Raw genomic sequence first — 15,807 nt, forward strand, 5'->3', positions numbered from 1 at the left:
ATGAATTGATGGGTGCTGACGAGTTGATGGGTGCAGCACACCAACATGGCATAAGTATACATATGTAACAAACCTGCACGTTATGCACATGTACCCTAGAACTTAAAGTATAATAATAATTAAAAAAAAAAGACTATATAAAGTACTGTTAAAGTATTCTATTGTAGCAAAGCTGAATTTTTTTTGTGGCAGATACCATCTTTATAGTCATACAATGCTTATTTTTTTATCCTGATTGACTACAGGTTTCTGAAAGTCCCCAAATATATTACCTTTTTATAAATTTTGATAGTACTCTCCTCATCTTTTCCAAAAAATATATATTTTTAAAATGTTTTGAGTCATTTGGTGACTGTCCTGTCTTACTGATTTCAGTTACTCTTCTTAGGAACTTTTCAACATTATGTTTTCTTGAACTATAGTAATCAAAACCGCACACCATACTTCGTGCATAATGAGTTTGTATTAACTACATTGATGCAGTATATTCCTAATAATTGTAAGAATAAGACATAAAGTTAGAATGAAAATGTGGCAAATGCCTTTCTAATATACAAATGTTAAACTGAACAGTATCAAATCTTTCAGCTGTATTGTATTACTGTTTCATAATATACTATGAGTATAATATTTAATCAGAGAAATACGTGCCTACTACAGGTACATTTCAGTCAAGTCTGCTTTGTCTACAGGCGTTAACAAAACGTGTGGAGTTTTGTTAGGTGTGAGAACAGGAGAGAGATTGTGTGTTTGATTTCTAAAGTAGTTGGATTTGAGAAAGATACACTGTTTTCTTCCTCTAACAAAGGTATTTTCATGCAGTGTTTAATGAAAATTTTTTCAGTGATGAAACAGGGTTTTGTTGTTGTTGTTACTTTTTAATGCATAAATGAGATCTATTTGTGACAGTTATGGTCCTTGATTACATCTATGGTAATATTTTGCGTTATTTGAGCCAAGACTAACACCATCAGCTTCCAGGTGTGCTCTAGGAACCAGCAGGGGGCTGTAGCACCTATAAACACAGCTAAGAAACGACGCTGGTATTGTGAATTTTTTTCCTAGAAATACCCCTAATGAGACTGACATCCACCTTAAAATCTTTTGCAGACAAAAATTTTCAGAATTAGAAGGTCAAGGAAGTAATTTTGTGTGTGTTGGGGGCTGGGGGACACTATTTCAAATATTCTTAATTTTAAACAGATTAATATGGCACTCTGAGACAGATACATTGGGGGAAAAAGGATACTCAAAATTTCTAGTACTTAACACAGAAAAAACTCGGCATGTCTGATTTGGAGGTGTTTTTGTAATAGTTTTAAGTTAATGAGAATGGAAGTGTTTTAATAAATTAACAGTATTCCTGACCTTCACATATGGCCTTTTTTTTCTTTGAATTTTTTTAATCTTCAAAATGTAGCTATACTTCCAACTTTATGGTTGGGACAGAGTATTTTTAGTTGATTAAAATAACACATTTTATATTTCAGAGGAAAGTTTTGCCTACCTTCTAGCTAAATGTATGGCCCATCTTTGGTTTAGATGAAGAAGTCATCAGTAAGTAATACTTAAAGATTTGGTTTTTCTGGTTTATTCTTTATAGATTCAGAAGGTTTGTAACAAGAAACTATGGGAAAGATATACTCACCGGAGAAAAGAAGTTTCTGAAGAAAACCACAACCATGCCAATGAACGAATGCTATTTCATGGTAAGATTCCTCCCTACCGACTCTACCACTGTTCTCCACATTAGGATAGTTTTTTTTGTTCAGATATGAAATAATAATAAGCCTGTATATTCTTTATGTCATTCTTTTATAATAAACCTAGTATTTCTGTAACTTTTACATTTATGTTTTCAACTTCTTTTGAATTTGTGTATTTTATAATGGATTGTTTTTAAATAAGATTACCACAATAAAAAATAGAAATGAGAGTGTTGACTATCTTTTCCTTTTTTCTTTAAATAGTAAATTTTGCTTATGGTCACTCTAAGAAATTTTGTGTTTTACTTTTAACTAGTTGATTGAATTAAAAATAAGACCTGGGAATCACCTCAGAAGAAGATATACATCCTATTCTGATTTTGATTCTAAGTATCAAACCCACACAATTTGACAAACAGCTATTGTTATTGAACCTGTAGAGTTTCTGATGACTGTAGAATTGAAACCATAGAATTAAATTGAAAGCACAATTACTTATTCTTCTTGGAATTTTCTACTTTTTTGTATTATAAGCTGGCAGGTGTTGGTTAGTCTTTCAAATTTTAGCGAAGTTAAATATATTAATGTAGTATTTATGAGGTCTTCAAGTACATTACCCATAGTAGTTCCAGTCTATTTCTTCATTTGTCCTTGATTGCAGAAAAATTTAGAGACCTGTAAAGTTCTTTAAAACACAGTAAATTTCATAATACCCTGGGAGAATGGCTGTAACAGAATGGATTCATGTGCAGTATCTAAACATGTTGAACTCCTTATTCCAAAACCCTAAATAATTATCATGATAATCTCTTGACACAGAGCATATTTATTACCTGTTAACGTGATGGTTATAATGTGGTTTTTCTAATTTGTAATATAAATAATTTTGGTTTTCCCAAGTTAATTCAAAAAGTGATTCTATTCATCTGTATTTCTGTAAAGTAGAATTCAGTATATTTTCCTGTCTCTCTGTGGACAGGGAACATGATCTTGATAAATGAATTAGCTGTGGTTTCTTGACTTTTTCCATCCGTCACTCTACTCCACTCCCAAGGAAAGAGGAAAGGGAAGTCAATATGCAGGGGGTGAGGGAAAGCACCACATTTGCAGATAGAATCTTGTATCGCAATTGATGAAAGGCAGAAGTGGAAGGATAGAAGAGAAGAGGTATAAGAAAGAGAATAAGAATGTGAAAATGGGGCCGGGTGCGGTGGCTCACACCTATAATCCCAGCACTTTGGGAGGCCGAGGTGGGTGGATCACCTGAGGTCAAGAGTTTGAGACCAGCCTGACCAATATGTTGAAACCCCGTCTCTACTAAAAATACAAAAATTAGCCAGATGTGGTGGTGTGCACCTATAGTCCCAGCTACTCAGGAGGCTGAGACAGGAGAATTGCTTGAACCCAGGAGGCAGAGGTTGCAGTGAGCCAAGATCATGCCACTACACTCCAGCCTGGGCCACAGAGCGAGACTCCATCTCAAAAAAAAAAAAAAAGAATGTGAAAGTCTACTTGAGCCACTTGATATCTAAAAACAAACCACACAGGCATAGGCATCATTCCAAGACCTAATTGCATTTAGCTTTGCTATCTAAAGTGAATTATGAGGCTCTTGGTGTTGGATTTTTATGGATTTGCAGTCTGGCATTTGGTAACTCTTACATTGATATTTCAAGTAATCTGTTTTTCTAGTTCAATCTGTGTCCTTATTTTAGCACATGACCCAGCACTCTATTAGAAACATTAGTTGATGTTAGCAGTTCTTTATTCTAAAATAGTAAGCTGGCTGACAGTTAACTTGTTACCCTTTTTCGTTTTGGCTTTATTATGGTGGGGCTGTATATTTAAGAATTCAGTTTCTAAGAAACTAGTTTTTTACTTTTTCTTCTAAGATAAATTTTAAATTGTTGTTAACCATCTATATGTGTTTCAGGGTCTCCTTTTGTGAATGCAATTATCCACAAAGGCTTTGATGAAAGGCATGCGTACATAGGTGGCATGTTTGGAGCTGGCATTTATTTTGCTGAAAACTCTTCCAAAAGCAATCAATATGTATATGGAATTGGAGGCGGTACTGGGTGTCCAGTTCACAAAGACCGATCTTGTTACATTTGCCACAGGTAAGAGAGCACTTGTTCTCATTTATTTTGGTAATAATCAGATAAGAACTAGTTACATTTTTGAGGGCAAAGCATTATGTTGGACAGCCTTAGAAATGCAAGCTAAGCATGTTTTTTGTTGTTGTTGTTGTTGTTTTATTATACTTTCTAGGGTACATGTGCACAGTGTGCAGGTTTGTTACATATGTATACATGTGCCATGTTGGTGTGCTGCACCCATTAACTCGTCATTTACATTAGGTATATCTCCTAATGCTATCCCACCCCCGCTAGGCATGTTTTAGATTGCTTTTGGCCCTCTCACCGATTATAATAATAGCTAATATTTATTAAATGATCCGTATGGGCCAATTATAATTTAAGCACTTGACCTGGTTGACTAATCATTAGACTATCTGGTGCCTTAAAGCATGCTGAGTAGAAAGTAACATTAGGCATGAAAGAGGCTTTATTATAGCCCTTGAGTATTGTAGGACTCTGTGGACTCTTTAAAAATCTAGTATTCAAATGCTAAAATGGCATTATTTGTCAGGTCTAATTATTTGATGGCAGTGCCTGAGCCTCTCTTCCACTGTGATACGATCCTAATCCTCAATTTGCAATACTACTATAAGAACTTAAAATTAAAACACTGATCCTTTTTGAAAGGAAATAATAATCAAATAACTACTTTGCACTTTTTTTCCCACTTTTAATTACCTGTGCTAACTCACTTGTTAAAAATTATTTAAGTAACTTGTCCCTAACTTATAAAATCCTTATAGGCAAAAGTTATGCCATTTGAAAATCCAGTAAGATTAATTCCTGAGATTTATTCAACAGGGCACTGCTTATTGAATATATAGAGCAGTAGTTTATCAAGCATTAGCATGCATATAATCACCTAGATGGCTTGTTTAAATCACAGATTCTTAGGCTCTGCCTTCTCAGTTGCTGATTTAGTAGATCTGGGGTGGGGCTCTAGAATTTGAGTTTCTACCAGGTTCCCAGATGTGATGCTGTATTTCTGGCCACTAATCTAGAAAAAACCCTTAGAGCAGTATTTTGCACTTTGGCAGCACATTGGAATCATCCAGGGAATATTAAAAAACTATTAATGCTTGTGTGCCACCCTCACAGAATCTCATTTAATTAGTCTGGGGCATGATCTGGATATTAGAATTTTTTAAAGCTTCCCAGCTGATTTCAAAGGACTTCCGAGCTGAAGAATTGCGGTCATGGAGGGAAACAGGTTCTTTCTTTGTGTTTGTTTTGTTCTTACTGTTATCCCTCTAAATTTAGGACTGCATAGGTAGTACACAGTAGGCCATCCTATGTATGATGTCCCACTCACTTCTATTTTAGATCATAAATTGGAGTGGTTAGGAGGCATGTAATTTCCTGAGATTTTGTAAATTTGAACACTGCTGTTTTTATTTGTCATATATGGTCTGAAGGCTAAATAGTTCTAATTATTAGTCATAAGCAACATTCTAATACCTCCCTCTTCTTTGGAAGATAGAACCATCAACTGGTCTACTGACATCTCCTGTTATCTTCTAAAAGGAAACAGTAACATTAATACTAAAAGGTTGTTTGAAACTAAGAAAGGCCAATCACATGCCTGAGAGGAGTGGGAAGATAATCTTCTGAAACCGGTGGTGAGGGGAGACCTATCTAAGGAAGTAACATTTCAGGGGAAGTCTGAAAATTGAGTGTGTATCAGCCAGTGGAAGAGTGGCAAAATAGATCCCATTCCAGTAATGGAGAAAATTATATGGATGGGGGAACCATTAATAAGGGAAGTTTGGCCTTTGTGAAGAGAAGAAAACTAATGTGCATGGGGCAGAATGAACATAAAATGAGATTCAAGAAATTGGAGCCATTGTACAGAATTTGGATTTTCTCCCAAGTACAGTGAGCAGCCTCTAAAAGGTTTTAAGCAGAAAAGTGACTTGATCTAATTTTTGTTTGTTTTAATTACTTGGATGGGAAAGGTTTGGACAGGAATTAGAGAAGAAACAGGAAGACTGGTTTAGAAAGCCATTGTGTGATAGTCCAGGTGAAAATTTCAGTGATTTGACTTAATAGTGACAGTAGAATTAAGAAGAGTAAATGGATTTCAAATGTATTTTGAAGGTAAAAATCAACTGGACTTAATTAGATATGTGTCCAACTTTGCAAGCCACTTGATGGAAGACCCTTAAACTTTCTCCTTCCCACTTTGTCATTGACTTGTGTTTTTTGCTGAGACACAAACAAGGTGGTAGAGTCTGCATCTCTATAAGGTTATTACCTTTTTCAGGTTTCATAGTTAAAATAAGGAGTAACTAAATTGACAGATTATTTCATTAATAAGAGTAATAGAAGACATTCTTAAAAAGTTCTTTTAGGGGTAAAATGATAAAAACAATTATAAGTATTTATGTATAAATAAATTTGTAAAACTTATGCCGTGTCCACACATTGTCATATTTATGTGTCAAGTTTGCCTTCAGGGTGATCTTTTCCTTTTCATTTTATAGGCAGCTGCTCTTTTGCCGGGTAACCTTGGGAAAGTCTTTCCTGCAGTTCAGTGCAATGAAAATGGCACATTCTCCTCCAGGTCATCATTCAGTCACTGGTCGGCCCAGTGTAAACGGCCTAGCATTAGCTGAATATGTTATTTACAGAGGAGAACAGGTAATGCAGTTTTATTTGTTCATCTTCAAAAATGCTAGAGAGGCATACTTTAACTTTTTACCAATCTCTTGAATTGAGAAGACATACTACCTTAGCTGGATTTTAAAAAATTTTATTTGGAAATAATTCAGATTTGAAAAGTTACAGAAATAGTGAAGAGAATTCCCTTATAACCTTTACCTAGATTTCCTAAATGTTAATATTTTGTTATCTTTTTTCTCTTTTATCATTCTCTCCTTCCTTCCTTGCGTGTGTGTTTGTACATATTTTTTTGTGAACTGTTTGAGAGTAAGTTGCAGGACATGTCCCTTTACCATTAACTATTTCAATTATAAATTTCCTAAAAACAAGAAGACTTTATTCAAATTTTGTCAATTGTTCCGGATTTTTTTTAGCTCTTATAAATGATTGAAATCTTGTATTTAACAGCCTGTCTGTAGCAAAGAAGTATATAATTGTGTTTTGCGCTCAGTAAAAGCCAAAAGTAGTTCTAGAGCAGTGTTGTGAACTGGGGGTAGATATTAGAATCACCTCAGTTACTAAAATCAGACATGAACTTAGTATCCATCCTAGACTTGCTGATTGAGAGTCTAAAGAACTGTAGTCAGGGTAAAGATGTTTTGAGAAAATGTCCCTAGATGATTCTGATCTACAACACTAATTTAGAACCTCCTCCCTAAGACTAGGAATACTTACGGAATCTCTATCGTTCAGGAAAATTTGTGTACCATTATTTGAATTTGTCTTTCTCTTCCAGGCTTATCCTGAGTATTTAATTACTTACCAGATTATGAGGCCTGAAGGTATGGTTGATGGATAAATAGTTATTTTAAGAAACTAATTCCACTGAACCTAAAATCATCAAAGCAGCAGTGGCCTCTACCTTTTACTCCTTTGCTGAAAAAAAATCTTGCCCACAGGCCTGTGGCAAAAGGATACAAATGTGAAAGAAGTTTAACATTCTGACTTGATAAAGCTTTAATAATGTACAGTGTTTTCTAAATATTTCCTGTTTTTTCAGCACTTTAACAGATGCCATTCCAGGTTAAACTGGGTTTGTCTGTACTAAATTATAAACAGAGTTAACTTGAACCTTTTATATGTTATGCATTGATTCTAACAAACTGTAATGCCCTCAACAGAACTCATTTTACTGATACAATACTGTGTTCTTTAAAACACAGCATTTACACTGAATACAATTTCATTTGTAAAACTGTAAATAAGAGCTTTTGTACTAGCCCAATATTTATTTACATTGCTTTGTAATATAAATCTGTTTTAGAACTGCAGCGGTTTACAAAATTTTTTTCATATGTATTATTCATCTGTACTTCATCTTACATCATCATGATTGAGTGATCTTTACATTTGATTCCAGAGGCTATGTTGAGTTGTTAGTTGGGAAAGATTGAGGTATCAGATTTAATTTGCTGATGGGAGCCTTTACCTGTCACTAGAAATCTTTCTCATTTAAGAACTTATGAACATGCTGAAGATTTAATTTGTGATACCTTTGTATGTATAAGACACATTCCAAAGAGCTCTAACTATGGCAGGTCCTGATTACTAAAGAAGCTTCTTTACTGGCCTCAATTTCTAGCTCTCATGTTGGAAAATTTTCTAAAGTCATTCTGTGAAAATTAGAGCAAAGTGTTCCTGTTTTTTAGAGAAACTGAATCTTGCTGTTGAACAATTACTGTGTTCTTTTCATGGAACGTAAGTAGGATGCTACATTTCCAGGGTGGGAAGGGTAATCCTAAATCATTTCCCAATCTATTCTAATTACCTTAAATCTAAAAGGGGAAAAAAAAAATCACAAACAGGACTGGGTAGTTTTTTATCCTGAGTATTTTTTTTCCGGTTCTTTTTACTTGGTTTTATTGCTGTGTTTGTAGCCAATCTATACATCATGGGTAAACTTAACCTAGAACTATAAAATGTACTTGTCTCAGTCCCCTCCAGGCCTCCTGAATGGGCAAGTGCAGTGAAACAGGTGCTTCTTGCTCCTGGGTTTTCTCTCCATGATATTATGCCCAACTGGAAATATGCTCAGTTTGTGCACCATATGGTGACCAGGCCTGTGTTCAGTTTGGCAGCTATAGAAGGAAATGCTGTCCCATAAAATGCCATTCCTATTTTTCTAATATAAAACTGTTTTCCAGGAAGCATGCTTAAGCATCTTGTTACAGAGACATACATCCATTACGGCTTGGCAGTCTCTTTTACTTGTTGACTCTAGCTCCCTTCAAAGTCGAGGAAAGATCTTTACTCACTTAATGAGAACATTCTCCATCACTCTCTGTACCAGTTCACCTTTATTTTACATTTTATTCAGTCTGTAAATTAACTGGCCCTTTGCAGTAACTTGTACATAAAGTGCTAGAAAATCATGTTCCTTGTCCTGAATAAGAGTTGATCAGAGTACATGCATTTCTGGAGTTGTTTCTGTGATGTAAATTATGATCGTTATTTAAGAAGTCAAATCCTGGCCTTGAAGTGCTTTTTATACAGCTCTCTAATAATTATAAATATCCTAAAGTCTTTTCTTGGAACACAAGCGGAGTATGCCAAATTTTATATGAATTTTTCAGATTATCTAAGCTTCCAGGTTTTATAATTAGAAGATAATGAGAGAATTAATGGGGTTTATATTTACCTTATCTCGCAACTATGTAGCCCATATTACTCACCCTATGAGTGAATCTGAAATTGCTTTTCATGTGAAATCATTGTGGTCTGTGAGTTTACAATATTGCAAACTGTGTTATTTCATCTAATCAATTGCTTAATGAGTGTGTTTTTCCATGAATGAATATACTGTGGTTCATATGTTAGCATGGCAGTATTTTCAGATAGCTTTTTGTTTGTTGGGAAGTTGGGGTTTTGGGGGGAGGGGGCGTATTAGTACGTTGCATGAAATAGCTTACTTTATGATGATGGAATTGCTTTTTCTTTTGTCTTGTGATTTTTTTTTTGAAGTGAAATTTAACTTTTTGTGCAAGTAGTACTATTATACCCATCTTCAGTGTCATACTTGTATTGTATCACATTCCATACCCTCATTTAATGCTTAATAAAACTCTTCACTTGTTTTTCTGGGTAGCATGGTAATTACTGGAATAGTATAAATGTGTTGAATGGTCTTTGAGAAAATGAATTAAGATTACAATAAACCACAATTGCAGGAAAACAATGTAGTTCTGAGTCTAATAGTGATAAATAATGCAGTTTGAAGTTTGAAATATTGAATATTGTAGCTGTACTTGCTCATTAAAATGAAAGTAGAAAGTAGACTGTGAGATTACTTTCTTTTTTTTTTTTTTTTTTTTTTTTTTTTTGAGACGGAGTCTCGCTCCTGTCAGCCACAGACTGGAGTGCAGTGGCCAGATCTCAGGCTCACGTGCAGCTCACGCCTCCCGGGTTCACAGCATTCATCCTGCTCAGGCCTCCCGAGTAGACTGGGACTAGCAGGCGGAAGCACGCCACCTCGCGCCCGGCTAGATTTTGTCTTTTTAGTAGAGACGCGGTTTCACCGTGTTAGGGCCAGAGAATAGGTGCTCGATCTCCTGACCAAAGACTCAGTGATCACGCCCGTTCTCAAGGCTCACCCAAAGTGGCTGGGGATTGACAGGACTTGAGGCGCACCGCGCCCGGCGAGATTACAACATTTAGTCTATTCAGCACAACTTTGGTAAACCTTAAAGCTCATTCCTGGGAAATTAATCTTCTTAACTTATAAAAGGAATATATTTTATTTCTGTGTCATATGAAAACATTCTTATAAGTTTCCAAATCTCAAAGTTAGTGGTATTTATTGCTATTAAAAGAAAGTATAATCACATGTGTATATTAGACTTCAGTATGTTAATTTCCTTGCGTGTGATCAATTCCCTGCTTTCTATAAGAAGAGAATGATGGTGCAGATAATTCTTAAGTCTTTTGGCTTTTAAATACATTTCAGCAGCTCTGTGTGTCTGCTTCATTTAGGGTAATATGGAAGGTATTTGCTGCTGTTTCAAGTATGCATGCCAGTCTCAGGTGTTTATTGTGATCCAGTTGTTTGCAGGTTGATGAGCCAAGGAAACATGCAAATTTCCCAGAGCTCTTACGATCAGTACTCCTGACTGTGCCTTTACCTGCTGCCCTGTCCTATTACAGGACTAGAGTGACAGAGGAACCAAGTATAGTGGTGGTACTCATTTTTCACCAGAACTGTCAGACTTCTATAAAATTAAATTGTAATATGCCTTTCCCTGTCTCCTGTGTCTCCACACCTCCTACCCTTTTGTGCTGACTAGTTTAGACAGCCTATGACCTAAAATACTTAATTACTGCTCTTCACATAAAGCCATTATTATTAGAAGTGTTGTCTCCACCTTGTCACCCACCCACAGCTGTCATTTCCATAACACAAATATATAAAGAGCCCCTCAAAGAAGTATGCCCATTTACTATAAAGCAGCGCTTTACAAAGGTGTGATCTGCAGATGGGATTGGTCTGCAAATTGATATTGTTACCAGCCCATGGAGATACGAATACAAAAAGTAAGGGTAAACTTTTAAAAACTTTTGTAGCAAGACATTGCTGTAGTATTTTTTTTTTTCTTATTTTTCATTGAAATATTGACTTGCAATGGATTGGAAACTTAGAAAGAAACTGATCCTTCACAGATAATTTGAAAGGTTTCACATCTGCTTTGTATACCAGTAGACGTAGCACCTAGCATATCTGGCACATAGTGTTCCTCAGTAAATTTTTTGTTAGGTGAATAAATAGTGATTAAGTGATCAGGCTGTAGGGTCAGATGTATATGGATTTTAATTTTTATTCTACCCCTCACCATATGTGTGATCTTGAACAAATTATGTAACCTTTTAAGATTTTTATAACACTTGATAAGGTTGTTGAGCATAATAAATGATTATCTGTGCTACTAAGCATTGTACTTGCCAATAACTGGTTATTATAATTAATATTATTTCCCTGAATACTCCAGAATTAGTGGCTTGAGTTTTCCCACTTGTCACGGAGACATAGAGCATAGAATTTTAAAACTGCAAGATGTATTAGCTACTAATTCCTTTATTCTAATGAAATCTTAAGAAGCTCAAAATGTAAAGTACATAAATCCCTAACCCACAGGGATCTCAGTTTAAAAATTACTGATATGAGCACACAGACAGACATACCCATAATGCAGTCTGCATCATATTTGCCTAGAAAAAACGAGCTTCACTCAGATGAACTCATCAACAATCCAAAACAGTGCATTGTGAGCACAAATCAGTAGACACAATCTTGGAGGATTAGCACCCCCCACAAAGTAGTAAATATTGTTTAAAGTGATTGGGGTGAGGGTGGGAATAAAAGAAATAATTAAAACCATTAAGATGACGCTGTGGGCCGGGCGCGGTGGCTCAAGCCTGTAATCCCAGCACTTTGGGAGGCCGAGATGGGCGGATCACGAGGTCAGGAGATCGAGACCATCCTGGCTAACACGGTGAAACCCCGTCTCTACTAAAAAATACAAAAAACTAGCCGGGCGAGGTGGCGGGCGCCTGTAGTCCCAGCTACTGGGGAGGCTGAGGCAGGAGAATGGCATAAACCCGGGAGGCGGAGCTTGCAGTGAGCTGAGATCCGGCGACTGCACTCCAGCCTGGGCGACAGAGCGAGACTCCGTCTCAAAAAAAAAAAAAAAAAAAAAAAAAGATGACGCTGTGAAGAAGGCAAAATCTTTGAAAAGGTAAGTCTTTAGAACTAAAATATGTAATTAGAAATTAAAACTCAAAAGATTAAACTACAGACTGGGCATATCTGAAGATAGAATTGGGGAACTAGAAGATACAGTGGGAAACACAGATTGTAGCACAGAGGAAGAGATGGGAGATATCAGAGGGCTAGGAGACAGAATAGAATGAGGAGATACAGCATAAAGAATAGGGGAGGGAAGAGACTTGAAAAATACCCCAGAATTCGTAGAGAACATGAATCTTTAAAGAAGTAGCAGCTTAGGCTGGGCGCGGTAGCTCACACCTGTAATCCCAACACTTTGGGAGGCCGAGGCAGGCAGATCACAAGGTCAGGAGATCAAGCCCATCCTGGCCAACACAGTGGAACCCTGTCTCTACTAAAAATACAAAAAATTAGCCGGGTGTGGTGGCGGGCGCCTATAGTCCAAGCTACTCGCCAGGTTGAGACAGGAGAATGGCGTTAACCCAGGAGGCAGAGCTCGCAGTGAGCCGAGATAGTGCCACTGCACTCCAGCCTGGGCGACAGAGTGAGACTCCCATCTCAAAAAAAAAAAAAAAAAAAAAGAGACACCTACGAGGATGAATAAAAGCAAGTCTGCTTTTAGACATAGTGAAACTGCAGAGTATCAAAAGACAAGAAAAAAATTCTTAGAAGTAATAGAAAAGACAAAGGATTAATAAATGGACAGCAGATCAGTGGCAGCAAGAGAAGCCAGAAGACAAAATAACTCGGTAGTGCTGAGGAAACTACTGTTAGCCTAGAATTCTATACACAGATAAACTAGTATTTAAAAAAGAGGATGAAAAACGCATCTGCTCTTTTGCTGAGAGATCTAGTAGATTGTTCTTTAGCAAAGAAGGCAGTTGAATCCAAAAGAGGAGAAGCAGGATGCAAGAAGCATAGTGCACAAAGAAATCGGCAAACATGTCAGTAAAAAGGCTGAAAACATATAACTGATAAGGAATAATATTCAAGACCAATGTGTGTGATTTGTTACTATTTGTATACGTAGGAAAAAGTACAACATGCATTTGCTTGTTTATGAATAAAATTCCTTCAGGATACACATGAACTATTGGGAGGAAACCTCAGTGCCACGGGGATCAGACGTGAAAGAGACTAAACTGTATATCCTTTTATTCCTTTTGAATTTTGTAACAGGACTATTTAAAGCACTATAATAAGCATTGTCTGCAATACACAAGTAGTAGAGTTGAGATTTTTAAAACAAGGTGGAATGAAAGTACTAGTTGACAATAATATGGGAAATAGAAGCTTTAAGATGCTGATGAAATTTAGACTTTAAGTCAAGTACACATATTAAATGTTCAAAGATAATCACTGAAAGAGTGGAAATTGAAGTGTAAAGATGGGGAAAGGTAATAAAATGAACCAGTCGAATAAAATAAGAATAGCAGGTGACTCGTGCACTTTTCCCCAAAAAATATATCAAAGAATCTAAAGTGAACAGGAAGTATCCGTAAAAGGTTAAAAATATCCTGGACGCACCTGAAGAAGAAAAATAAGGCAGGAGAACCAGAGATGAATAGCAGTAATGCTGCGGTAACTGAGACAGTGTGATACTGATATAGGTGTAGAGTCTTTGACCAGTTGAACAGAGTTTATATGGACTTTTTATATACCAGAGTAGCATTATAGATCCTGAGGAGAGAAGGAACTATTCAATAAATTGTAGTGGGACAGCTGGTAATCCACATGGAAAAATACATATCTGGATATATACACAAAAATAAATCTCACATAGATTTTATATAGGACTTATATGTGATTAGCAAAGTATTTTAAAAGTTTAAAAGAAAATATAAGAAACCATTTCTGACTTTGGGAAAAGGAAGAACTTTTTAAGTGACCTTCAAACAACACTGACCCTAAAAGAAAAGGTTGGTAAATTAGTTTAAAAGCATCTGTTTATCCAAACACCACTAAGAAGAAAGGAAATAGACAAGTCATAAAGTGTGAGAAAATATTTGCAACACATAAAGGGCAAATAATTTATATTCAGGATATACTAAAACTACAAGTAAAAAAAGAAAACTGGGGCGTAGTATGAACAAGTGTTTCTCAAAATGGGAAACTCAATAAACATCAAAAAATGCTCAGCCTCATTAGTAATCAAGGAAATTCAAATTAGGTACCATAAGGTACCATTTTATACTGCCAGAGTTGACAAAAGTAAAAAACAGCAATGCAAGTGTTGGGATCTGGATCCCATGCATTGCTGTTGGTGTGAGTGCTTTTGAAATCCATTTGGCATTACTGCTAAAATGAGAAATTCCCCCGACATCTAAGTATAAAGAGAAACCCTTGCTCAGTGGCTCCAGGAGTCATATGTAGGAACACAACACTGATCACGATGTTTATATAATGACTATCTTCTCTTTCCACTCTTCACAGTTCTCCACCCTCCTTTTTGCCCCAGAAATCTAATCTTGATGGGCTACATGGATAGATTCCCTTGTTCTCTGGCTTTTCTTTGGGTTTAACCCAAGGGGAGTATCAGCCGGATGTTGGAGGGTGATTAGGAAGAGAGTGAAACTCAAACATGTATTTCCCAGCTCCCATCCTGATCGGTCTCAGGACAACCTTGGCACTATTGACGTTTTGAGAAGATAATTGCTTGTTGGGGCTATTCTGTGCATTGTCGGATGTTCAGTGGCATCTCTGATCTCTAATCACTAGATGCAAATAGTACAGCTGCCCCTTGTGACAACCAAAAGTATCCCAGACATTGCCAAATGTCCCCTGGAGGACAAAATCGCCCTGGGTGAGAATCACTGGGTTAGCTGTCCCCTTCACTGAAAGGTCACTGCTCCTTACAGGGTAGCCTTCCCTCTTATACAACTTTGGAGGTAGAAACAGTAAATGTAACAACTAGCGATTTAAGGGAATAAAATAGGTAAGGTAATCAAGAAAATCAGAAATCTACAAAATAAAAGTTTCAATAGAGAAGTAACCACAAATACAAAGAAAATGTTTAAAATTTTAAAGACCACTTTGCTCAACTCCATACAAACAAATTGGGGAACCGAGATAATACCTAGGGTAATATTCTAGTAAAAACATAAATGACTAAAACTAACCAAGAAAAGAGAGCAAGTCTAAACAAACCAGATGCCAAAAAAGAAAGAAAGAATTCTGTCAAAGAGCTATCCCCAAACAATTCCCAGACCCAGGGAGTTTCATGGTAGATTCTTACAACACATTAAGGAATAGATAACTCCAATGTTATTTAAACTGTTCTAAGAGTGTAGACAGTTTCCAATTTTTTAATAAATACACATAGAATTGATATCAAACTTCAACAAGGTAATACAAAAGGAGTGGACATTAATGCACAAAATTTTAAATAATTGCAAGCAAAATCTAGCACAACATTAACAGAATAATACCAGTAGGAACATAGATAAACTGCAAATGGATATGAGTGAACTTTGGGGTGATGGAAATGTTAAAGCTGTTTTTATTTTTTTATTTTTTTTATTTTTTTATTTTTGAGACGGAGTCCGGCTCTGTCGCCCAGGCTGGAGTGGAGTGCAAGTGGCCC

General features: G+C 36.2%; 1 protein-coding gene across 1 annotated transcript in view; it reads left to right on the top strand.

Annotated features, from left to right (window-relative positions):
• TNKS2 (tankyrase 2) overlaps positions 1–9,582 on the top strand; it is a 68,156-nt gene extending 58,574 nt beyond the window's left edge. Inside the window, exons 25-28 of the mRNA XM_017894700.1 lie at positions 1,604–1,709; positions 3,640–3,826; positions 6,331–6,487; positions 7,245–9,582. Of these exons, the coding sequence (XP_017750189.1) occupies positions 1,604–1,709; positions 3,640–3,826; positions 6,331–6,487; positions 7,245–7,307 (513 nt within the window). The 3' untranslated portion in view covers positions 7,308–9,582. The remainder of the gene's footprint in view (positions 1–1,603; positions 1,710–3,639; positions 3,827–6,330; positions 6,488–7,244) is intronic.
• The last annotated feature ends 6,225 nt before the right edge of the window (positions 9,583–15,807 follow it).

The sequence above is a fragment of the Rhinopithecus bieti genome, unplaced genomic scaffold (genome assembly GCF_001698545.2).
Source record: "Rhinopithecus bieti isolate Rb0 unplaced genomic scaffold, ASM169854v2 scaffold_25740, whole genome shotgun sequence".
Taxonomy (NCBI): Eukaryota; Metazoa; Chordata; class Mammalia; order Primates; family Cercopithecidae; genus Rhinopithecus; species Rhinopithecus bieti.